Source organism: Schistocerca americana, chromosome 3 (genome assembly GCF_021461395.2).
Source record: "Schistocerca americana isolate TAMUIC-IGC-003095 chromosome 3, iqSchAmer2.1, whole genome shotgun sequence".
NCBI lineage: Eukaryota > Metazoa > Arthropoda > Insecta > Orthoptera > Acrididae > Schistocerca > Schistocerca americana.
Window position 1 is genome coordinate 946,014,476 of NC_060121.1, and position 25,374 is coordinate 946,039,849.

Genomic DNA, 25,374 nt, shown 5'->3' on the forward strand with positions numbered 1-25,374 from the left:
CACCAGGAGATCTAAGACGTGAAATTAGTGTGTTCCCTAAACTACTAAATTAATTTTCGCGTAAGGTGTGTAACAAGATGTCACACCAGACCCTATTCTATCAACGTTCCCAGTCAGCATGTGATTAAGTTGAAATCCTTCGCTGCTACCATAGCATTAGGCGAAAGTGCATGCGCGGTGTTTTGCCGGAAGCTTTTTGTCTCTATGGCTTCAGAAACAGTAAGTCTGTAAAAACACAGTCATATTTAGCGATCTTTGACCCTTCCTATTATCTAGATTAGATTTCAAAATCTGTAGTAATGGCATTAAGTTAGATAAGATTCTATAACTTGATGAATACGCCGCCAACATTGACGTCCATCTTACCCTTGCGAATAGTTTCCTATAAGCGACACTTGGTTGTCAAACTGGCCGTTTCATTGTCACCCTAGCTAACAAGGGCATAGGGTACAACCTAAATTTGTCAAACTTGGCACTGGAGTAGTTTTCGTTTTGCAATTTCTTTTTATTACGTCCTGAAATATTTTGACATAAGTGGAATGGTCTCTAGTGCAGACAATACATTTGTTGCATTAATTATGAACTAAGAGAGGCCTTGGTTTGGTTAGTCGAAGTACCATAAAGTTGACATAAATCGTCTCTGTAAGAACCATAAATTTTCTTATTTTATTGCTTTCACGCTTGTCAGTCGTGCCTAGAATATAGTTTCCGTAACGTCTTCTGCTATTGTACTTGGACGGGAGACTTGACAATTTTTGCAAGAGCTTGGCATACGTTCGTCCATGTGTTCTTTAGATCTGAGTTTCCACAGTTGTCAGAACTTAAATATAAATTGTAGCATAAATTCATTTATAATTGAACTGCGTGGTGAAATAAGTACCTGTACATGATCATGTTCTAACAAACTGACTTCAACCTGGGAAACGTCTTACGCTCTTGTACCTCATGAGGATTGTTGCGGTCCGTATTCGGTAGTTGTGACGGTTCATGAAAACCACATGTCTGATATGTGGCCTCATCTGAGTAGAGGTGGTTATCGAACGATAACACTTTTCGTTTCCTACGACCTCAAAAACACGAGCACACACTTCCATAGGGGTGGCATAATCTTTCTGCTCCAGGTGATGCATTTCATTACGTGGATGCGATACGACGTCGTCTTCAGTATAAAACAAGTACTCATGACACTGTATCGGGGAGATGAATACATTGTTTCAATGAAAGTGAATTACTTTCGCTACAGCCTATACAAACAGCCTAAAGATCTAATCAATGTGATATTAAATTACAGTGAGTCAGATAATGTAGGAAATCTGGGCATGATCTTATTTTCTTGCCACTCGGCCCAAGCTAATTCACGAAGTCAAAACACACACTACTGAGCGATTGCCCAGCTCACGCTCAAAGTACAACCGATTGAACTCGGCGAATGAGGGTTTTGACGCTAATTTAAAGGACACAGCAACAGAAGTCTGAGGTGTGATGAGTGCTGACGGCATGGCTGCTACGGTCTGTGGACGGCGTATCACAAGCTGGCACTTAAAAAGCACTTAATCTCTGACGACAAATGCCGGTTTCAAAACATCGTCCTCTACCCGTGCTTCAAAATTAAACAAAGCTGCTCTACTGAGTCCAGAAGATTGCGTCCAATCCCAAGTCAGAAAAGCCCAGTGCATGGTTCAGTGAACATTCAGTTCAGTAATTTAAAAAGATAGTAAGGAATTTTCTTCAGCACTTCTGTTGACTCTAGCGAGATACGCGTTGGTGTTCGTTTTCAGCATAAGATGTCCTCCAACCGCATGGGCAGTATTTCTTCACAGATCGCACAAGTTTTCTAAAGACGCTCTTTCGTATACAAGCAACAATATCCCTGGACGCTTTAAATAAGTCAAATTTAGCTCCTTATCAACAAGGAAACTGATGTGATCGTTCCATTTCGTGTCAACACCGGTTCAAGCTTCTAGGCTTATGTAATGCAAGGTTGATTTAAGTTGTAAGGGAACACTTAAAATAGTTGTAGCAGACATTCTGGTGTGTCTGCGTACCTCCATAATGTTAAAAGCATGTAGTGGCTGCACACGTCGTTCGTCAAAGCCTAAATCTCACATAATATAGTGAACATTACCTCGCCACTTGCAAAGTTATGTACAGAATGTTTAATTTAAATACTTTCATTGAAGTTAACAAAAGACCACAAAATACATTACAACGAACCAACAGAACACTCCGTGGGTATAGCACAACGTACCATAAGCAGCTCTTGGAAGAAATAACAGAACACACCAATGAGAATGAAGTCACTTCAGGATTCATAGTTTTTAAGGAATTTTGTGGATCCGTTTGAATATAATCTGTACTTGTAAACCTACCTATGCTAATCATTGTTAAACAGATGTCACTGTGTGGAAGAATACATGCGTCAATGCTACAGCTCGCATAAGACTTAAACAGGATAAAGGGAAATCCAGAACTGACAGCGACTCGGACAGGGAGATCACATCTCTAAATGAAGTTTACAGATCCTCAGACTGTGAATGCTAAGAATCAAGGTGTGTTATCGACCAGTACGTTTTAATGACATCGTACTGGTAGTCTTAAGCACAGGTAAACTTCAATTATGAAAAATAAGACAAATTTTGGGCTTGAAAATTCGAATAAGACTTAGTAAACATGTAACCAACATACATTAGTACAAGTCAACAACGGAGTAAATAGTATTGTACCTAGTGCAGGGGGAAGCACGTCTATTGGAGGAAAAGAGAAGCACAGAAGAATAGATTTAGCAAAGTGTTTTCGGTAAATTGAGGATTTTTAAACTAAGTTTCCAATGTTTCCGAAACTGAAAGCTAAAATGAACTGCTACATCGTAAAAAAAAAAAAAAAAAAAAAGAACTTGACCTTTCACTTTGACATAGACAGGTACTGCATTTACACTCTTTGTTTTTGAATAGATGAATACATTTTAAATTTTTACCTGTCTAAGATAAAAATCTGTGAAAAAATTGACTACAGATTGTTTTCTTCGTGGCTGCTGTAAGGAGAGAACGGGTTAGATACAGGAAGAGTTAGCGGTCGGAGGTCTCCGTTTGTCCGGCTCTCAGAGAACGCCAGACAAAGTCGGAGGAAACTGCTACAACTCGCGATTAAGACTCCGTCTCTCTTGGCAGTTTGAGTACAGTCGCCGTAAGATTTTTTGGAAACACTTTCAGAATGAGAAGGTCTGAACAATAGTGGCAGTGTAGTATCTTCTAACAAACTGGTCGCTTAGGGAACGTCTTCAGCACAGGCTGACGGCGAAATATTGCGCTTCGTTCGTACCGTGATGGTGGGAGGCTTGCCCAGCATTGTTAACTTGGGAAGAAATCACTATGCACTGTATTGCTAAACACACTAATAGTTTTATGGAGGTCCGGGGATCCAACATCGAATGAAAGCTCGTAGACGAAATTTACCTTTTTCGTAAGAAATTTTTTTATTCTTGATAATTGCGATTACAAGTTGTGTCCTCTGCACTTCAAATTACGTCTATATGCAAACTTATCAGACTCAAAAAGAAAATCTCCAATAGCCATTCCATCTGTGCATAAAAACGCTCGCGCGCGTGCGCGCGTGCGTGTGTGTGTGTGTGTGTGTGTGTGTGTGTGTGTGTGTGTGTGTGTGTGTGCGCGCGCGCGCGCTTTGGTAGTGACGCAGCGCAACTTCTGTCTTGCGTCTGCCCCGGTGGAGACGGATGCCAGAGGTGTGTTGTCAACATGCTGACAGATTACGCCACACGGCTGTCGGCAGCCACATCGCTGCCACATTACAACGGGAAAGCCCATAACTACAGACCAGGACTCGGGATAATGTCAGCGGACTATTCTTTCACCTTTTACTGTAACAATGTCACGTTTTACACAGAGTACATCAGCCTCCAGAAAAACAAAGATGCTATAATTACAACTACAGCTATGCAGTTCTTCGCGGACTGTGACAAAAGGTACTCCTATTATATTTCTCCACTTCCCTGGTCCGTTTACAAATGGTCATTTCGCGAGGTATACTTAGCGGAAGTAACGTTCCGTAAGTCCACTTTCAACGTGCGTTCTATTAATGTCAACAGCAAATCTTTCTCCGCGGTGCACCATACTGTAAGAACTATGCCCCTTACATGAAGTCATTAAAGATCACCTAACTCACGTTGAGCGAACAGTAGGGCTGAACAAAAATGACTGACAAGGCACAATGCATCTTGTAGAGGGTATAGTATGGACGTAGTGGAATAATTGTCGGGTGATGGTTTTAAAGTGATTCACATGACATGAAAAACTTTGTGGAAACGCGTCGATTTACTGGAGGCTAGTTTATCCCAGGGATGTATTCAGAACTGACTGTGGCCGGCGGGGGAGCGGCGAAGGGAAGCGACAATAGGCCGCTCAAGCTCTGAGAAAGCGGTAACGGGGTGCAGCCTCTAGCTGCCTTAAGTTGAGTGACAGTGAGGGGGTGCTTGACCCCATGCTGGTGTACCGGGAAGCAGACGGAGAACTTGTATGAGTGTTGATAAATGTCCGTCGTCCCGTTTTCGGTGAAACATGCGAGAAAGCTGCACAAAGCTATGGTGGAGTGGTCAACAGAGGTCAAAATATGCATGTTCATGACTATAGCAACTTCACACTGAATTCACGGTCTGCAGAGTCTGAAGTAAATCAGGTGAAGAGCGACAAAATGAAGTACGCTGACCTCCGATGGGAATGTAGGACCAAGGATTTTGAAGTACTCTCCTGGGAGTCAGAATTCTGGAAAAATAACCTTGATGGGTGGCCTGGGAGGAGCTAAATAGCAGAAGTTGAGAGGAAGGGAAATTTTGTGGGAATTGTTCACTTCCCAGAGCAGGCATTGGTCGGCGCTGGGAAGTGACGCATAATTAAGGCGACTTGCGCTGCAATTGGCGTAAGTGTAGACATCGCTACAAGCGAGTTGTTCCTGTTCGCTAACTGGAAACATTGACTTGCTGGGAAGATATTTTCATCAAATGAGGAGGCGGTAGCTGAAGTATTTTTTAGAGTTTGACAGAATCTGTTTTTTCCAATGGGATAATTCTTACATTTTTACCAGTCTTTTTATGGTAGTTACGGTTTTCAGCTGCCGTGGATAATGCAGTCCGACTACTCAATCTTTCCACCAACAGTTTCCTGTATCAAATACAAGAGTACACCACCAACACCTGCATGATGTGTATGATTACATATACAAGGTGGTCAGAAACGGTTAGTTCGCTTTCCTAAAACCGAACAGTACTACTATGAAACAATTGGACACGGGACGGAAGTAAGGTTCGAACCTGAACCAGAGGTTCAGCAGTCTAGTGCGCGGTCACCTACGCTGTGAGAACTGCCACAAATTGCCTGTCGGGCTGTTTGAAATTGAGCACAAAACTTCCGAATTGATAACTTCAATGCTAATTAACTCGGAAACGATGCAACTTAACAAATATTTCTCACCACGACCTACCATGCAACACTCCAAGCTTTTGACACTTTTTGACTACCCTGTGAATCCACACAGCTTGTGACTGGATGCAGTAGTTCCTAGCACAACGTCATTCAAGCGGAACAAAATAGAGGAGCAAAATTAACTTCTAAAGTACTTATTACGTAATACTTCCGAAGTCAGTTTTCCTTATATCCATACTGTCCTGTTGACGACGTGTTGAGTCCTATCTGCTAGTGAGTCCTGACTCGTCAGAAACCTCAGCCATACTCAGTACTCTCATATTTTATTCACTAAAGTATAGTGTGGAACTTTCTGGAAGGCTTCCAGGAAATTCAGGAAGTGCTGTTGTCTGCGACACTGTGGATCTCACCTGGAATCAAAACAAGTTCAGCAAAATCCGTTTGCTGTATAAGCTTTATTGCGAAGACTTAAATTTCTGCCAAAAGGTCACGTTATCCGAGCAGAAAATGTTCCATAATTCTACTATAGATTGAAGTCAGCTATATGTGCTTATAGTAATGTGCATCTGTCGGTGGGCCCATAGTGAGAGTGGAATGATTTGCAGCTACTTGTCACTTCGAACCTTTAGGAAGACGATAGTTTGTTGCTGGAAGAGGAGCAAGTCATTTTGAGTAAACTGTAGAGTCTTACAGCTGTCTTATCACGTCTATCCTCTGAAATATTTTATTTTCTATTCGTCGATCACTTTTCTCAGTATCTGGTATTTTAGCGTTCGTGCGATGACTGACAGTGGGTGGAATCGAATTTAGATCTTCCGGAGCGAAAGTTCGGAAGACTGAATTTAGTATATGATCTATTATCAGTATGGTCACTGAGCGACTGGATACATTTTGATCCGTTTACTGGCCTAACGTGGGAGAAAGAACAACTTAACTTTCCCTCAGAGCTGTCAGTGAAATTGTACTGCCGAATTCACTGAACGCTTCTCGCACTGCTCTCCTTAACGGTTATCATTGTCTTCAGTCATCTGTTGCACAGGCTTAGGTTTCAGAGATTTCTGAGGTTCCATTTGCTTCCATAGCAGCGTTCAAGACATCTGTTGAACTGCGGCGAGTGTGGTAGCGAGTACTGTCAAAGCTGAAGGAATAATACGTTTTGTGTTGGTGGGGCGTAGCTGTTGCGGCTATCAGATTGTTCCCCTAAACAGCAGCAGCAGCAGGCGTGTTCCTGTTAGACTTTTTGCTCGTAATCACTCATGTTTCCTCCAACTTCTGCGCGTGCAAAAGTTTGCTCATTCATAGCAAAAGGTGAAAATATCAGAGTTCAGGCCAATTTTGAACGTCCTTCACGTCACAGGAAAGAATATCCCAGCTGGTACCTACCTCAGGAGGTGAAGCCTGCCGCCATTAAACGTACGCCTCAACGGGCTACGATGAACCGTGGCGCCACGAGGGCAAATAAAATAAGATGGTACTTGGACGATGACGTTGTCTCTTGTGACTGCTATCAGGTGAATACAAGGAGCATGTTTCAATGCTGATTTCCGTTCCAATGTTTCTTTGAATATCTATTGGAAGGGAATGAATGTGCCGGTGATGATTCTCAGTATTAGACCGCTCAATGGCGTAAGTTTGTTTCCGGACAGTGATACAAATGACACACGGCATAAAAACTTGGCACCTTTTCTGTTCGCAACTGGAAGATCTGCGCTTCGAAGAGAACTGTACTTCAACCCTTTTAGTGCCAAATACGATCTGATCGTGATCCAGATTTTCGGCGAAAAATGCCAGTAACGATCTGATCGTGATGCCTTTCTCATTCATTTTTTCCGCGCTTGAAGGCAAAGTTGTTAGTATTTCCTAGCGAATGAGAAAGGCATCACGATCAGATCGTTACTGGCATTTTTCGCTGAAAATCTGGATCACGATCAGATCGTATTTGGCACTAAAAGGGTTAAAGACAATCGTCGGAAAGTTATCGCTTCGTTGTCGACAGTCGACAGTTCGTAAAGTTTATGGTCTCTTTGTTTAGTGTGTTGTGGTTCTCTTGGTGAAAGTTTTCCTTGACATTGATGAGACACAATGTAAAATAGCTGTAAACATTCTCAGTTTTATGATTAACGACCTGTAGTGTTGTTAGTTGTTATGCGATGTGACAATTATTCCTTCTTTCGACTAAGTGTGTACTCGAAGCCTGGCGAATGATCCCACATCTGTAGTCCATAGGCAGTATGAACGTGGAATATAGATAGCATGAGACATCGTTACTAGGTATTCATCTGTAATTACTTTCTTCGGGAGTTAAACTATACGTTAAAGTTTCTTGCATACATGCGCAATGTGGCTGTTCCATGAAAGTTTGTGACTTACTAGGAAATCGAGCAATTTCAAGGTTTCCATAGGTTCCAGGAATTTTTTTCTTCTGAGGCTACATATGGTGCAGAATTTATTTTAATTTTATGACATGAATTGGCCATTCCAAATAGCACATTTGACTCCTGGACTCCCTGTTAGGAATTAAGAGACAAGAAACAAAGAAGCCAACACTGGAGTCTAGTTCCACTTACAACTGGTGTAGTAACTGTCGCCGCCATCCTATTCTCCAACCGCCCATCAGCAGCTTATAACCACCTAATACGACGTTGGGTCGTAAACAACTCAGAGCAAAAGTTTCGTAAATTGCAAACTTGATAAGTGCAAAATCACTTTGTGCAATTATGACGGTTCCGTTGAGAGAGGGAGAAGGGCGCTGTTAATACTCGTACTTCGCAACCACCAGAAAAACAGAACATCAATTAATTGATGTAAAGACTGCTGTAACGGTGCGAACACCAACCGCGTATATATATATATATATATATATCCTTCAGAATTGTTACATTGCCTGTCACTGTCTGCTTCACGGAAAGAAAAGCGGCCTTACATCTTTGTCTTGGATATGGCACAGAAGACGTTCTGGTTGGTCAGCACGCTGGCCTCGCCATCCTGGAGGACGACAGTTCAAAACCTGCGTCTGGTCGCCCTGATTTAGGCTTACAGTGATTTCCTTAAATCACTTCAGACAAATGCCGGGATGGCTCCTTTAAAAGGGCACGGGCGACTTCCAGAACCCGATGGGACCGATACCTCGCTGTTTGGTCCCCTCCCCCCAAATTAACCAACCAGTCCACCCTTTTGGCCTATCCTTTCCCAATTCTGCACAGACATGCAGCAAATCAGTACCCCACACCCTCGCATTGTGACGGTTAAAGTTTCCCGACATGTAAAGTCGCCTCGTTGCTGAATATCAAGGTCCCTGCAAAGTAATCTTCCATAGCTTACTGCATTTTGATAGGGCATGATCATCGGGAGTCAGGTGCTGTAGAAGTTGCAAACGGTACCGCTTGAAACGCAAAGGCTGACGCAAAGCATTCCACGCTATTTCATGCGGAATGCCCAGTTCACAGTTTGCACATGCGGCTAACTTCGTAGTTGCACACAAAGGTCTGTCTCATGCGCTCCACGATTTCCCCTGAGCCTAGCGGTCCCACTTTAGGCAGAAGGCCAGTCAGTATTGATCGAACTGGCCAAACCACTGCAAAGTACTCTGGCCACTAGGGCAGTTTTTCCGTATTTGAGTATGTAAGTACTCTCAACGCTCGTAACCGACAAACACTTCACACATTCTAATACGGAAAACTCCTTTCTTGCATTGCCGCCATCTTGTACCGTCGTCACATGCATGCCATCTAGCGCACACTTTGTCACGAGGCAAGATAGTAAACTTAATGAGTGTATTTTCATGTGTCATCCATTTTTGTACGTCATATACTTGCTAACAAACAGTGCTATGAAACCTAAAGAATTATTTAGTCTAACCCTACATATAATTTATTTTTATTTAAACTCTAAGTAAAAAGTTATAAGGATGACTTTTTATGGAATGGACACATTCTTCGAAAAAATTATAGCTGTTTTCATGTTGATCAAAAAGGAAAACAAATATTCATAATGTATAAAAGCCATGAACACAAAGCTCCCCAGTGAAAACCGCGAACCGCACAAAAACGATCGAAAGAGGTATCGAACGCGTAAATAGACTGGCATCGGTAGATTCAATTTAGAAAAGAAATGGCCCAGGACTGTTAAAAGTTCAGGTAGCTTCTTTCATTGTGGTGGCTTGTGACGTTGCTCCCATGGCGTCAAACAAGCCTTACATCATAATTCTTACAGACCAATTATATTTCTACAATTTCCAATGATTCTGGTGGCCACTCTTCCGTACTGGTACGATTCTGTGGATCATAGTAGTATTCAGAACCCCGACTGCTGTTTTTTACGCGCAAATAATGTATTTAATATAGTGACTGAACCATTCTGACATGGGGATAGAAGGGCTAAAAATATACAAAAACCAAAATTGCAACATAAACGTAAAAATCAAAGTTAGTGAGTTATGGTCAGCTCTCGTGATGCTCAAACTTTGATGGGCTTCTTCATAAGTCTGATCTCCTCTACCACTTAATTAGATACACTTTTTCTAATAGGGCCTGTCTACACTGCCTTAGGCATCTTAATGTCTGGTGCCTCCGACTGAATTTCACGTTGAAAATCCCTTTGGACAGCAATGAGTGATTCAGATTCCACACACATCACGCACTGGGCTCTCTAGACATGTCATTTACGGTAATTCTTTAGAATCTGAAAGAAAATAAAAGGAAATGAATCGTTTAGATAAAAATCCGGAGAAATCTTGAGTTGCTTTATATATGATGCTGCAAACAGCAAATGTGTCCATCAGTATTTTTAACTGCATGTAGAAACGAGGGAGGTTACATGTGGGCATCCTGTATAATGAACAAATTTCCCACACTTGTATAACTACTGTGAAAAATTATGTTCTGTTCATCAAAAGTAGTGACTTCAGGCTGGTAACAAAAATTTCACTCTTCCACACCAATCAACACAGATAAAGTAGTATTGGCTAGTAAGTGAGCGAAAGTGGGAGAAGTTAGAACATAGTTCAAAAGCAGCGACGTGGTGGTAATAATAAAACAATGGAATGGCTGTGGATTTTCCGAATGTGCAGTTCGGGCATGTGTTCAGCCGTCCCTTTACTTAACAGGTTGATCGCAGCCTTCTGGCACAACATGCCTAACTTCCTTGGTTACCGTCATCGACGCGTTGAGAAATTCAGTTCGGAACTATCATGTACTTGATCACCTAAGTGAAAATGCATTACTTTTCAAATTTTTGGCATTACCGGGAAATTTAACGTCCTCTTAAGAATTGCTTGGGACAGGCCATGACACTGTTGGAAATTGGGACATCTGGCGACACTATTGAAAATTAACCTGTCAGAGAATTCCTCCTTTTGTAACAGGCTCTTCATTTGAATGACAAAAGTTCCGAATTTTGGCATGTCTTCTTGCAAACTACAGTTGGCACAGATTGCAGGGCAGACATTTTCACAAACAGGCCATAAAATGACCCGAGCTACATTTAACTAATGAATTGTAGCTTCTTTGGACTACTCACTAACGTAGCTCGTATTTCTGCATTATTTTCTCCTCAGCTGAGTAACACTGTTGCTTGCAACTTAAATGCAATACATATTTTAAGGCTGCTTTTGAAACTATTAGCGTACGTCTCATCTGTAAACAGCCCTGGTACGAGTAAATCCTACTAAAAGATTGTTACTGCAAGTTCCCAATTTTAGAGGAAAGAGCAGTAGCAATTTTTTAGGATCAGTTTTGTGAACTGTTTAGATTAGCTTTAAACTTCGCGGCAACATGCTTGCGGCGGTCGCCCACCAATAAAGCAAAAAACTGGCCCTACTCTTCTCAGAGGTGTGAGTTGCTTTGGGAATGCCTATGGGTTAGCCTACTACGTGCCAAATGAATGTGGCGGAAATCACGTAAGACATTGTCGGAACTGCACTGACAGTATACGTCATAGTTCAGACTTGACAGGGCACCAATAGCACAATATAGCTTCACGAACGAACATGAGATCACCTTCGAATATCTTCTCCACTTCGTCTTACTAGGATTCTGTAACAAAGAAGCGTTAGAAATTAGATTATGCACTAGTGGACTTGACTCGTAGTGGCTACAATCTTACTTGATCTAGATTCCTGGCATAGAAACAGCGCCCACTATGAAGCAAAATTAAAAAAGGGAAGCAGTGATGCTGTGAGCAGTCTCCGTTCTCCTTCCACCTCGTAATCTTGGTTCATGTTAAGGGGAACCTGCAGTCTTCAGTGCTTTTCTCGCAAAGTACCAATGTTGTCCATGGCATGTCACTCCAACAATTCTAAGCCTCACACTATTGGTATGAGGTAACTAATCTCAATAGTCCGGTCGCAACAATTAACGGATAAAAAAACCTTTGGAAGCTAAAGTTACAAATGAAGCATGACGCAGCTTTAACACACAAATCTGATACATCGGCTTTGCTTTCTACATCTGCATATACTCAGGCCACCTTACATTGTGGGGTAGAGGTTGCACAATCATCCAAAAATATATATTCGACGTCCAGTTGTAATTTTGCCTAGCTGTACTTTCACACACTGAATAATTTCATCCTCCTTGACTCTCAAAGATCTGTAGATAACCTAAAGACATATCAATCCTACGTTCGCCTGCTTAGCTGAGTGATAAGGTGTTTGCCTACCATGCAGCGGGCCCGAGTTAGATTCCCGGCCACTCGTGGATTGAGTGTTGCGTTATCACCACCACTGTTACGCAAGTCGGCCGATGTGGCGTCCCCTGAAATAACTCACAACCTGACAGCTGAACTTTCCCGAAAGGGGCCTCTCGGTTAGCAATGCCACATGATAATTTCATCTCAATTCCATGCTAAGACTAAAAGACTACATCTAAGGTATTTTGTTGCTTTGCTCGCAGATGACCTGGGGGTGGAGCTGTTTGCAGTTCACGCCAATGTGAACAAACCGATCTCGCTTCTGGAGGCGGGACAGATCTCAGTGGACATCACCAGGCCCAAAAATGGCCGCTGGGTCTATGAGGACCGGCGCGTGCGCCTCAAGCCTGGTGACGCCATCAACTACTGGGTGTACGTGCAAGCCGATGGGAGGGGCTACCGCTTAGATGACCAGACCTTCACTGTCTCAGGTAAAAGTACTCAGAGATCTAGGTCAGCTCGACCTGGAGCTTATGACCGAGCCATCACGATTTTACCTAAATTAAATTTGTGTTTTTAAATGAATAATTGCGTTCAATCGCTTAAAGTTTGACACAGGTGTGTGTGTGTGTGTGTGTGTGTGTGTGTGTGTGTGTGTGTGTGTGTGTGTGTTTTTTGTCCTTAGTTTTATTAAGTAGTGTGTAAGCCTAAGGACCGATGGCCTTGGCAGTTAGTTCCCATAGGAACTCCCCACCACCACCACCACCACCACCACCACCACCACCACCACCACCACATTATCTGTTGCTGCGCGCGACATCAGAAGTTGGAGCTGTCATCTGAAGGCCTGGCGTGTGGCTTTGACTGTAGCACAGACAGTATCACCAACCTTCACAAAAGTTATCACTGAACACTAAAGATTCGCCCTGTCGCTCACTGTAGTATTTGCATTATATTTAATTCAGCAATTAACGATATTTTTATAACTTTTCTTTATAAATTGAACCGTGCGCATACTAAAGGGATTGCTGTTAAACAATTAAGGCGACAGACTAGTGATTTCGAAGTAACTGACGAATTCAGGGGCTCGATTGTAAAATTCACTCTGTTAAAAGAACAATGCCTTAATCATAGCACTGCCTACCTTCAGTATCATTTCGATACTGAGAATACATCTGTCCGTTGAACAGTGTAAGCTGCTGGTGCAAGGAAGCAGGAGATTCTTACCTTATTAAACCCTCTGAAAGAAATGTGTATCTTTTTACGGTAACAAATCTCTGAAGCAAGCTCATTACATTTTACTTCTGAAATTTACTGTGAATTCAAGATCAGACTTGTACTCACAGGTCTAAAACAGAGGCAAGCCAAACTAATACCAATTCCATGTTCTGACAGCAGTCTTTAAACTCTTTTACACAATTGCTGAAATTTAACTGGATTCTGAACTTCCAGTTAGTAAAATTTACTGAACAAGTGTCCTGCCTTGTCGTGGTTTGATTAGAAGTAAGCGTGGCTGTGGTTGCATAGCTGAAGCAGTGATGGACGATGACTTCACACACCTTATTCACGTCTCAGATAAAAAATTATTACACTTCCCAGAACCATTGTTCCAGTGCCAGCTATGGCTCACGAAACTTCAGTCTGTCGTAAGTCCTGCCGGCCGGGGTGGCCGTGCTGTTATAGGCCCTACAGTCTGGAACCGCGTGGCCGCTACGGTCGCAGGTTCGAATCCTGCCTTGGGCATGGATGTGTGTGATGTCCTTAGGTTAGTTAGGTTTAAGTAGTTCTAAGTTCTAGGGGACTGATGACCACAGTAGTTAAGTCCCATAGTACTCAGCCATTTGGACCATTTGTTGTAAGTCCGGAAATTCTTACATCCATGACTTAATTGCAGAAGACTTAATGGGCATGTAAAGGAAAGGCCACACCAGTTTGATGAAAATTCCATAAACTTTCAGCGCCACAATAATTTTACCTCTGAGACTATCTACAACATGTTGCCATCCATCCCAATATATTGGTACTGTAGCCGCTATCGGCCTTCATGTCCCAACATACCAACAAGAACCAGTTCTGTCTCGATTTTGCAAAATACTGTTACGAGCTTGGGTCAGGTACTGAAGTGGTGCCATCTGTTAGCACAAAATGTAAAAGTAGTAGGTTTTATTTATGTCAAAAAGTTTGCCGACAAGGTCGTCTTAAAGGTCGTGCTGCATGTTGTGTACCCTGTATTGACAATGCTAGCACCTTCTAGATCCAGTGCCATCATTCATGAAAATACCAGACTTCTCCAGTAGCACGGGGCTGGCCCGATCAGATGTATCCAGATTTCAGTTGGTAAGAGCTGATGATAGTTTGTGTGGTGCAGACCTCACTACGGCAAGGGCACAAGTTATCGAAAAGACACTGTGCAAGCTGGGGGCGGCTCCATAAAGGTGTGGGGTGTTTACGTGGGGTGGACTGGATCCTCTGGTTAAACTGAATCAATTATTGACTGGAAATGGGTCTGTCTGGCTACTTGGATACTATCTGCAGCCATTCATGGACTTAATGTTCCCAAACAAGGATGGAATTTTTATGAATGATAATGCACCATATCAGAATATTCTGGATGATTCGAGAGTATAACTTGGCCACTCAGACTGCCTGACATGAATACCATCAAACGTGTATGGGACACAATTGAGGGGTCACTGTGTGCACAAAATCCTACACCTGCAACACTAATGCAGTTATGGATGGCTGTAGAGGCAGCATGGTTCAATATTTCTGCAGGGGATTTCCAATGACTTCCTGAACCCATGCCACGTCAAGCTGCTGCCCTGCACTGTGCAAAAGGTCCAACATATCAACATATTAGCAGGTATCTCTTGTCTTTTGGCACCACTGTGTAATTTTTAAATGAACAAACATTGGCACCTGGTATTTCTCATAACTTGTCAAAAGTATTTGATAATACAGGTCACACTACTTCTAGAAGATTTCAAATGTTAAGTTGTCTGAAATCTTGAGGGTAATAGTTTCTTCCTATCTAACTAAAGCATGCAATGTGTCACATTAAGTAAACAAAACAGCATCTTCAAATTGGAAATACCTATAGGTATACTATAGGTATGAGGTCTGCTCATGTTCCTGTTATACATGAGCTTCCATCACACATACAAGAAGCAGAAATAGTTCTTTGCTTATGAGACAAGTAATATAATCAAGCCTAGTAGAGTAACTTTAACATTTAAAATGTCCCAGAAGTAGCTTGACTATACATGTTGGGTTGGTATTACATCATTGCAAATGAAAAATTGGTTTATCATTATTTTTGATTGCATTAACTTTTAATGACTCGTTTTGGTTCAAAATGAACCATCCTGAGATCTAAATATGTTGGTTACAAGAGTAACTCATCCAGTTACCAGCAAATTTACATGCTATGCCACACATTTTATTATATGACATATGACTCGGCACGTAAATTTGTTGAAAGTTGGATAGGTTTCTCTCATGGGCGTCGCCAAGGAGGTGGGGGGGGGGGGGGGGGGGGGGGTTGAACGGCCGAACACACACCCCTCCCCAAAAATAAATTTGACGAAGCTTAAAAACGGGAGAATTGACCTTAAAATCGATTGTAATGTAATCTTTATTTCAAAGCTACCTCGTTTTCAAACTGCGGCTATGCCAGCGTGGCATAGTGCGCGAGGGGAACACGGCAGCGAAGAGCCAGCGTTGGCGACGATATTGCCACCAATGTTTGGACGTAGCCTCAAAAGAATGCGGTTTGTCTGGAGCAATGGAAATTGCAGGTAGTGCAGTCCTTGCATCAGGGCCACCCTAGTTGTCACAGCTCCGAAGCTGGGCATAGTGAGAAGTCATTCATTCACACGGCAGCAGCTTACTGCTACCATCGGCATCCCTCTTCCCAGAAATTGTTACTGACGTGGTGAGAATTTTTTAAAAATGTTTAAGTGGTTATGTAGAAGATAAACGACTAGTGTGTGCAATATCACCAGTTTTTTAGTGTTTTCTTTCTACATTTACATTTGTATAATTGTGTTCCGCAAGGTACGACGTGGTGAGACAGTGATACTGAAGTACCCCTTCACCATCTCGCCGTCGGTTCCATTCACGGACATTAAGCAAAAAAAAAGACCGCTTTTATGCCTCAGTAGTTAGCCCGACTTCCTTAATCGTTATTACAATGAGCCTCTGAAGACATATACGTCGAACTCTGATATCCTTCCGTTATTTGTTCTCAGAACTTTGTTCATATTCGGAGATCTTACTGTTCAACTGTTCATTTCTGACGTCAAAATTTTTTTTACACAAAAACAAGATCAATGTGACCTACCCTTCGACCATAGATACTAGTAGACTGGCCTTGCTGTGCAGAAGCTATAGGGCTGGTGTGGCTCCAACATAAGCCACGTGACTGTTGGCAAAACGTGGCGGGATTTCAAATCAGCGGTCTGCCATCCTATGTTTGTATCGTATTTTACCCACATTTCTCAATTGGCTGCCAAACGCTTCCAACAAAAATTGCTTTTTTATTTGCGAAAAATTGTCAGAACTACATTTGACCTGAATTTGTTCACAGTACCATTTATAAAATCTAACAAATACAGCGGGACGAAATTACTATAAATTATCAATTAAAGTAAAATGTCGTTAAAATTATTTTAAACAGTAAGAGTGGGCTCGTGTCAAAACTTTAAACATTGGATTCGCCGCGTTTTGAGCTCTAGTCACTTATAAAAGAAAATGGGATGTGGGAATTATGTCAACTATAGGTGCCAAAATTGTCGACTTTAGGAGCAGGTCCATTTTAGAGTATCAATTTTACGTGCACTTCAAAGGTTCAGTTTCTACTATTTTTACAAAACTATCAGTTTAAAAAAATGATATTTTAGATGAAATGTGACACATTTTTAAGTTTCAGAAAATAATTTTGGAGCCTACATTTATTTAATAGTATTAGAAGGTAGAAAAAATTCTCTTTGTGTCGACTATAGGTGCTCTTACCTTATTATAATCTCACTTGTATATACAAAAATGCGCGTATGTGCAGATGGCTTAAAGTTTTTCCGTTTCAGGGCCTGTATCCAAAGCTGCCTTCGGTTTTCATCCTTAGGGAACCTAAAGTAGGAACGAGAAACAGTTATACTTACTTCTGTAACCGAATTATCACAGATACTTTCCAAAATGTAATATGAGTCTGACATTACAAGGCACCACTTTCAACACTTTAATTTACGTGATACTCTATTTCAAGTGTAAAAAACACATAAGTCACTTCAGCAGATTTCAATAAACGCATCTGCACTATCATAGAAACACTTATACGTGAAATGTAATGCCATTTCCCCCGACAAAACACTGAGTACAGCCATAAGCGCAACACGAAACAACCATGTTTTGCCAACATTCACGTGACTTTAGCCCAGAGATGTTGGAGCCACGAAATGACGTCAGGGCCAGTCTATTATATTTATGGTCGAAGGACCTACCTCAAGTTTTACTTGAGTTCTCCAGTCATTATTCCGTTTTGTCACAAATTCCGGTGTCGATTTTGAAATGTCTTTGTAACGTCACGAACCCGATTTATTTTTAATCGGAATCTACATTTCGTTTTTCATGCAACCCTGTGATAAGTTTTTCGCACAAAACAAACTGACGATCGATAAATGTAAGACTTATTTCCCATTGTCTGTACGCGTTTTTGCATAAAGAACCTTTTAATAAGATTTGCTGCATTTATCAACAACAGCTGAACATTTCACCAAAACCAACATGTTTACCATACGTTCTCGTCTTAGTCCTGTCAGTAAAAGTTTGTATGTCTTTTTCCTTCACCGTGTCAAATTTACTTTGTTCATAACAAGTTCACTACGGTACAAATAAACCTTTCAGACGTCGTGCTGACTCCCTCTGACGAACGTAAGTAAACAATGCTTAGCTGATAACTGTTGCCTCCCCCACTGCCAGATATATTTCATGAAAATACAGTACGCAAATACAAAACTGAGTCACATTGTTGTAGTCCTAGTTTTATTAACATTCATCTTTTCCTGCAGATTTCTGCGTGATACCTTTCACAATGTTCTTTGCACAGTTCACAAATGGTTGCATTCATTCGGCTGGTAAAATCTATTGTTTTGGCAGAGCTTGTGGGAAAACCATGTGTTGAGTATCGTGTTACTACATGCCGGAGTTCATATTGTCTGTTTCCTTTCTTCTCACTGTGGCATCGGTTGAATAGAAGCAGTGGCATACCGTGTGGATTGAGCGTCCAACGCAGTTAAAAAAAAAAAAAAAAAAAGACCAGGTAGAGATAACACGTTTTCGACAGCAGAGCAACACAATCCAGAGAATGTGTGTGCTGCTAAATAAAAGAAAGAAAGAATGAATGCTACAAAAAGCCAGTGAATGGAAAGTCAAAAATTTACTCTCACTAACCAAGATTTTTCTATAAAATTGGTAACAGGCGACATATACTATCGGTAACGAACTAGGTTTTTCGACACTTTGACAATATGTTTAGATGCTCCACAACATTTCTCCAAGAAATTGTTTCGTCAAATTGACCAATCTCAGATACTGCATGTATTATGTCGACGAAACGAGTGTTTATCTGAAGGTGAAAAACTAGTGTTTTGCACTGCAAAATGTAATCAAATTGTAAAGTATTCTTTCCCAATCGATACAGAACTTAATACGACAGATTTGGTAACCTTGACTTTTTCGATTAAATGCTTAAGTTCGAAAGAATTTGAGAAGATCTAGAGAAATGTCTGAAATTTCGGTGGTTTTCTTATCACCAAGACTGAAGCTCCACTCAGGAATCAGGCAAAGCTTGGATTATGCTTATCTGAAGCCTATTTGAGTGTTGCAGTTTTCAGAACTCCACAAATTTTTGGATGGCAGAGCGCTAATTTTCTTGTCCTAGTAACGGTCATTTAGCGACTGGTGTTAACCAAAGTTAAATTAGCACACTTGCAATGTGACTAAACCAGCCGAATAAAATTAATAATAACCACTCGCATGTTTGCCAATTTTTTTATTTTAGTGTTTTTTAAAGGGTCATCTGCATCGCAAAAATGGAGACAAAGAAAAGAAAAGCTAAGAATACAAATAAATCTAAGGGCTTGGAATATTGGGAAAACTTGTGTTCACAAGCTGGTACATTTAGACGCATCTTCAACTGTCGAACCCGCCAGTCATAATGTGTCGAGTGGAGATAGTGAAGACGTAATGATTGCTGAGGACTCATTATCAGAAAGAGCTACAAACGCAGGTACTTCTGGCCACTCAGCAGTCGTCTTGCTCACTGCCTCCCAGCATCAATCAATCTGCAACTTCGAGCGTGGGACTTAAGTTTACGTGATGTCTCATCTGCTTCGAATGGTTTTAATACATTAGACATAGGTTTATATTCAAATCAAAGTTCACAAGTTGATGATCGTCTAAAGGGTATCGTGCAATGATTAAAAATTTCCTGTTTTGTCAAAACGAAACTTTAGCTTTCAACTGAAATGGTTGGACAGATTCCATTGGCTGTCGTATTCTGATTTTAAAAAATGGAGCCTTCTGCAAAAATTGTCATTATGGGTCGCTCATGCTTAGGCAAGGAAAACATCAACGATTAGGAAAACTCGTGTGTGAGCCTTTTTCAAATCGGGAAAAAAGCGTTGGAGGTATTTCAAACGCGTACACAAACTTCCTATCACAAGCGAAATTCGCAAATGGCAGACAATTTTCTTAAAACTGTTTCCTCAAAGATGTCTACAGTAATTGAGCAATTGTCTTCAGAGAGAAAACGATACCAAGAAGACAATAAAAGTTAACAGACGTCCATAGCAAAAGCTATAATTTTTTGTGGTAAACAAGGCATTCCTTTAAGAGGACGTACTGACTCTGGATTAGTTTACACATGACTGGAACCTCAGGGACAGCTAATGAACGATAGTAACTTTCGAGCGTTACTGCGTTATGCTGCTAGAGTGGATATAAACATATTTTGGAGCATTTGTCAACAGCTCCAAAGAACGCTCTGTGTACCAGCCCACAAATTCAAAATGACATTGCTATTTGTGGTGAAATTATATAACGTAAAATAATTGATGAGGTAAATAAAGCCAGAATATATAGTATTCTTGCTGGCGAAACCACTGACATTGCACACGTAGAACAAGTTTCACTTTGCCTTCGGTATGTTGATTCGGAGAATGTTAATCACCATAAAATTAAGGAAATGTTCCTCGAATATATGCAAACTATTGATGTTACTGGATTCGGCCTTGCAAAGGCAATCATTAAAGCATTGAAAAACACGGACTTGACTGTTCTCATGTAGTTGGTCAAGGCTATGACGGTGCTGCAGCTTTGAGTGGGCACTTGCATGGTGGCCCAAGCGCATGTTCGTTACGGAATGCGCCCATGTTCTTTATGTACATTGCAGTGCACACTCGCTTAAACTTGCAATTGCTGACACATGTTCACGAGCAGAAATCAGAAATTGGGTGGGGATTGTGCAGTCTGTTAGGTCTTACGTCAGTCATTCTGCTAAACGCACTGCCGTATTAAAAGACGAAATTCGCGAACCGTTGACAACTGGACACAAAAAAAAACTAACTTGCACTATGTGAAACAAGATGGGTCCACAAGCACGAAGCAGTCATCCATTTCAAGGAAATTTATCCAGCAATTGTCGCTGCCCTCGAAAAATTGCAGCTAGCCACAACAAGGACACGTCAAGACAAGCTGCCCAACTGATACACACTTCGTTCCTCAAATTTTGTGATGAGTTTAGTGGTTCTTCAAAAAGTGATGAGCTACACACTATAGATATCAAAACAGCTGCAAGGAACCAATATAGACCTCATTGCAACATTTCATCATGTTGACAATGTTCTTAACGCCTTGCAGTTGTTGAGTCAATGCTGAGGATAAATTTACAAATGTTTTTGCAGAAGCAAAGCTAATGTCACGAGGAAAATGTTTTGCTGCAGGCGCCACGTCTTACTGGGAAGCAGTTGAACCGCTCTAATACGCCTGCGGTGGATGTAATTACATATTACATAGTGAATTTATTTATTCCATTCTTTGAGCGCACAATTCAACAGTTGACTGTAAGATTCACAAAGCATCGCAAATTCATGTGTTCTTTATGGTCTAGTGCCAGAAAATTTCGATAAAATCACTGATGTTGACCAGGCGATATCAATGTATTCGTCACTTCTTCCGGAGAAAAGCACATCAGTAATAAAAGCAGAATCTGACATTTGGAAGGCACAGATGACTTCGAAGAGTGTCAAAAATCTGCTTTGGAGAACTTAGATCTGTGTGATTCAAAGTTGGATCGAAACGTTTACGTACTGATTCAAATTTTGGTAACAGTACCAGTTTCAACAGCTGCTCCAGGAAGAACATTTTCCAGCGTAAGGAAATTAAAAAATTATCTTAGGAACACAGTTTCCGAAAATAGCCTCAACAGTTTGGATCTAATGAACATCCACTACAGCATAGAACTTGATGCATCAGAAGTCGTAGATTCCTTTTCGAAAAAAAAAGTAGAAGACTTGTTATATAAATGTGTATTTGCTAAAATAAAAAGAAATAAAACAGTTACTTTGTTTGTAATCTGCAATTTCCATTCTGACCAATACATACACAATATACAGTGCTTTTGTAGTACCTACGGCAATACATGAAGAGACTGGTTATGTATTTACGACTAAAAAAAACTTAAATTCTACTTATGCCTTTGCTGTGTTTCTGCCAAATCCGCTGCTAGCAACAACAGTTATCGTGCAGTTTGTTGCTACTGCTGTCAGTATGTGTTAACGTAAGTTCTATTATAAAAGTATCCATTCAATATGTCTTAACAAAAGTTGTACTGCTATCACAGTTCTTGTTCTCTCTCTCTTTCATTGAATGAATTAATGTGGACTACATTTGGTAAATGCAGAACCTCCAATGAAATCTACTAAGTTCACACAAGACAGGAAGCATTAAAGTTTATTCACACTAAATAAGATTTATGCAGATTTATATAGTTTAGTACTCTAACTGAAAATCGTCCATAAACTATTCTAAATGGACCCATAATCTTGCAGAAGTTTCCTTGCCAGTAGCCGGCCATTGCCTACCTTAGCAATCTAACACTAATACAACATACACAATTTAATTGCAGATTCATAACCACTGATAAGGATTACATTTGAACATTCACGTTCCTACTCTGCGCTTTTTCCTGTCATTTCTACCATAGTACGAAGCAGAGTGGTGTAGTGCCTGAAGCACTAGACTCACATTTAAGAGACCCAGATACAACCCAAGAGCTGACTATACATGTATTGGTTTTCCAGTTTCCCAGTTCACTCTAAGCTAATGCCTGAATGGTTCCTTGAAAATCCCAAGCCCGCTTCCTTCCCCTCCATTAAAAAAAAGGCCAAATCTCTGTCTCTAATGACCTTATCTGTCGACCAGACATAAACACTAAATTTACTTCCCTACTCCTACCATAGATCGTCTCGATGGGCCTATGAAGTGGAAACTGAACATTTGTTGTCAGCACTGAGCAAAACGGAAATTCTTTTCTTCATTTCTCCTCTCTTTGTGATGGCCATTGTGTTACTTGTCCAGCTTACTAACTCATTGTTGTTTGAATTTAAACCACTTTTTGGATGGACGTGGATTGCACAAATGTTCACTGCAATCTCTAAGCAATGTTTACTGCCATACAAAAACATCGAGATCATCGACAAAAGAATTTTACTCTTTCTGATTAATGATAATATTTTTTAGTTAAATGGTTGTTCTATTACAGCTCTACTGTATTATGATGTTCATTTGTTGAAACCTCCCTGAAATCATATCCTGGCTATGCCTATGGTTACTCTTGTAACAGGCCGGCCGAAGTGGCCGTGCGGTTAAAGGCGCTGCAGTCTGGAACCGCAAGACCGCTACGGTCGCAGGTTCGAATCCTGCCTCGGGCATGGATGTTTGTAATGTCCTTAGGTTAGTTAGGTTTAACTAGTTCTAAGTTCTAGGGGACTAATGACCTCAGCAGTTGAGTCCCATAGTGCTCAGAGCCATTTGAACTCTTGTAACAAATACATAAAGCTCTGAGGATGGTTAATGTTGAACCGAAACTAGTCATTTAAAAAATGAATGCAATAAAGTCAAGTAATGTGCTTTAAAAACAGTGACTGCAGATTTTTTCTCAAAGGACACTGTCAAGTTCTGCAAATAGAAAAACGAAAAATCTTTAAGACGCCAGAGTTTACAGGATATGTGGCAAATAATCAGACCACTGTCTAAAAGTGTTGATAGTTAAATCACTAGTTAATTAGAAAAGCAAATAAATACCCAAGAACAGCTCAGGAGATATTCAAAATGTTTGCTCCTTGATATTTTGTGTGTTCATTTCATTTTGCACTATAATTAGCAATGATGATGATGAAGAAGAAAGTAACAATATAAGAACTTGTATAGAAAATGTAATAAGCAACTAGACGGGAAAAGAAACACAAATGCAAAAAAAGGTGTAGTGTATGTAGAATTTGAGGATACCAGAAAATAAAAACAAAGCATATGGAAAGCTCCTATCACTAGTCAGAAAACCACTATATCAAAGACAATATACAATGAGCATGCATGTCAGATATAAAAGTAAAAGGTGGATTATACATGGTTCAAACAGAAAGATAGTGTTTTGTATTTTGATTAGGAAAGGAATTTCTAGGTATTGAAAATATGACAATGAATAAACTACAAAACACTCAAACTTGACAATGGGAAAGCTGCAGGAATAGAAGGAAAAATGAAGAATTAAGCAAATATACATGTACTACTTCATTCACATTACTTCATCTTTAATATGTGCTCGTAAATGTGATAAATTGCAAGCTAATGACAAACAGTGAACATCATGTCTGTTCAAAAGATGTAACACAAGCAAATGTGGAAACTACACATACATTATCCTGCTGAAAGCTGTGCAAAAGTTCTATCCTTACGGATCTTCAAGATGATTAGTGGATGAATGGACACGCGCACATACTCTTTAAGGGCAATCAGACATGAAACAACAATAGTAATAAATACACAAGAGAAAATTATGGAGGAGATAAAAATTAAACTACTGAGGCAGGGGTGTCGTTTCACCAGCTCTTTTTAATTTTTTTTTTGGCAGTGTTCTTAAACAGATAGTTATCTGGAAATGAAATTACATAAACTCTGTAATATAAGTGTTAAAACTTGGAGCTTACAAATAATAATGCACCCAACGGCCTCTAGTTTGCAGTATATCAGCTAAACCACACATGTACAGAACAAGATCTTATAATTTCATTATAAAAGATGAAAGCTACAGACTTTAAGGTAAACGACAATATAGTCAAGCAAAGTAATTAACAGTGATGTAATTGAACATAGCAAATTTCAAATATCTGGGCTGTGACTTGTTAACATGATATAGACGGAAAGTTGGACATATTTAAAGCAGTATGTGGAACAATAAATGGAACACTTAGAGACAACCCTGAAAGTTAGAAAAATCACATTTTAACAAAATTATGGTGATAACATTGTTGTGAGAGAGCAAGGCTTGTAGGAAGGCGAATTCCAACAAAGTGAAAGTTGATTTCACTTGTCAACAGATTGTCACGGCATTGGACAAGTTGCTATTTCAGGTGAAAATGTTTCTGTTGTTGGTGATGCAGGTCAGGAGTTAGTTAAAAAACTTGGAAAAAGTCTCAGAATGTAGACTGGTAGCTGATCAATTAGTGCACAGCACTGATGAGACAGTGCTAAAGTAATGAAATGCTATCTCACAAATCCCTTGCCTCAAAGTAATTAGTCTGATGCAAAACTAGGGAAGAACTGGCTGACCACTGAAACATACAGCAATGCCAATGGTGATCAAAAAATTGCTGTTATCTGTAATTGGTAGGTCTAAGAAACAAAGAGCCTTCATAAAAATACACATACCAAAACTTCCTGGTTATTACAAAGGTCAAAAATGCTTGGATGAATGAGAATTTGTTTAAAGAATGTTTACGGTGCATTTGTTCTGGTTTTAACAAATACTTGAAATAAACTCACAACCTCATGCACCTTTGAGTCTGAACTTCAAGAAAGTGACATAAAAGCTGTTTTTGCTCCTCCCCCTCCCACATGACTTACATAATCCAACCAATGGATGAGGGTGTTATTGAATGGTTAAAATGTTACACGAGGAGTTACATCAGTGCTTTGTTAGAGAAAACAGAAGAGGGTTCTGATGTTCTAAAAGCCATGATAGGCCTCAACAGAAAAGATG

At 40.5% G+C, this 25,374-nt stretch overlaps 1 protein-coding gene across 1 annotated transcript in view; it reads left to right on the plus strand.

Annotated features, from left to right (window-relative positions):
• Positions 1–25,374, plus strand: part of LOC124607487 (beta-1,3-glucan-binding protein-like) — a 114,589-nt gene that overhangs the window by 49,838 nt on the left and 39,377 nt on the right. The window contains exon 2 of the mRNA XM_047139859.1: positions 12,323–12,550. Within this exon, the coding sequence (XP_046995815.1) occupies positions 12,323–12,550 (228 nt within the window). The remainder of the gene's footprint in view (positions 1–12,322; positions 12,551–25,374) is intronic.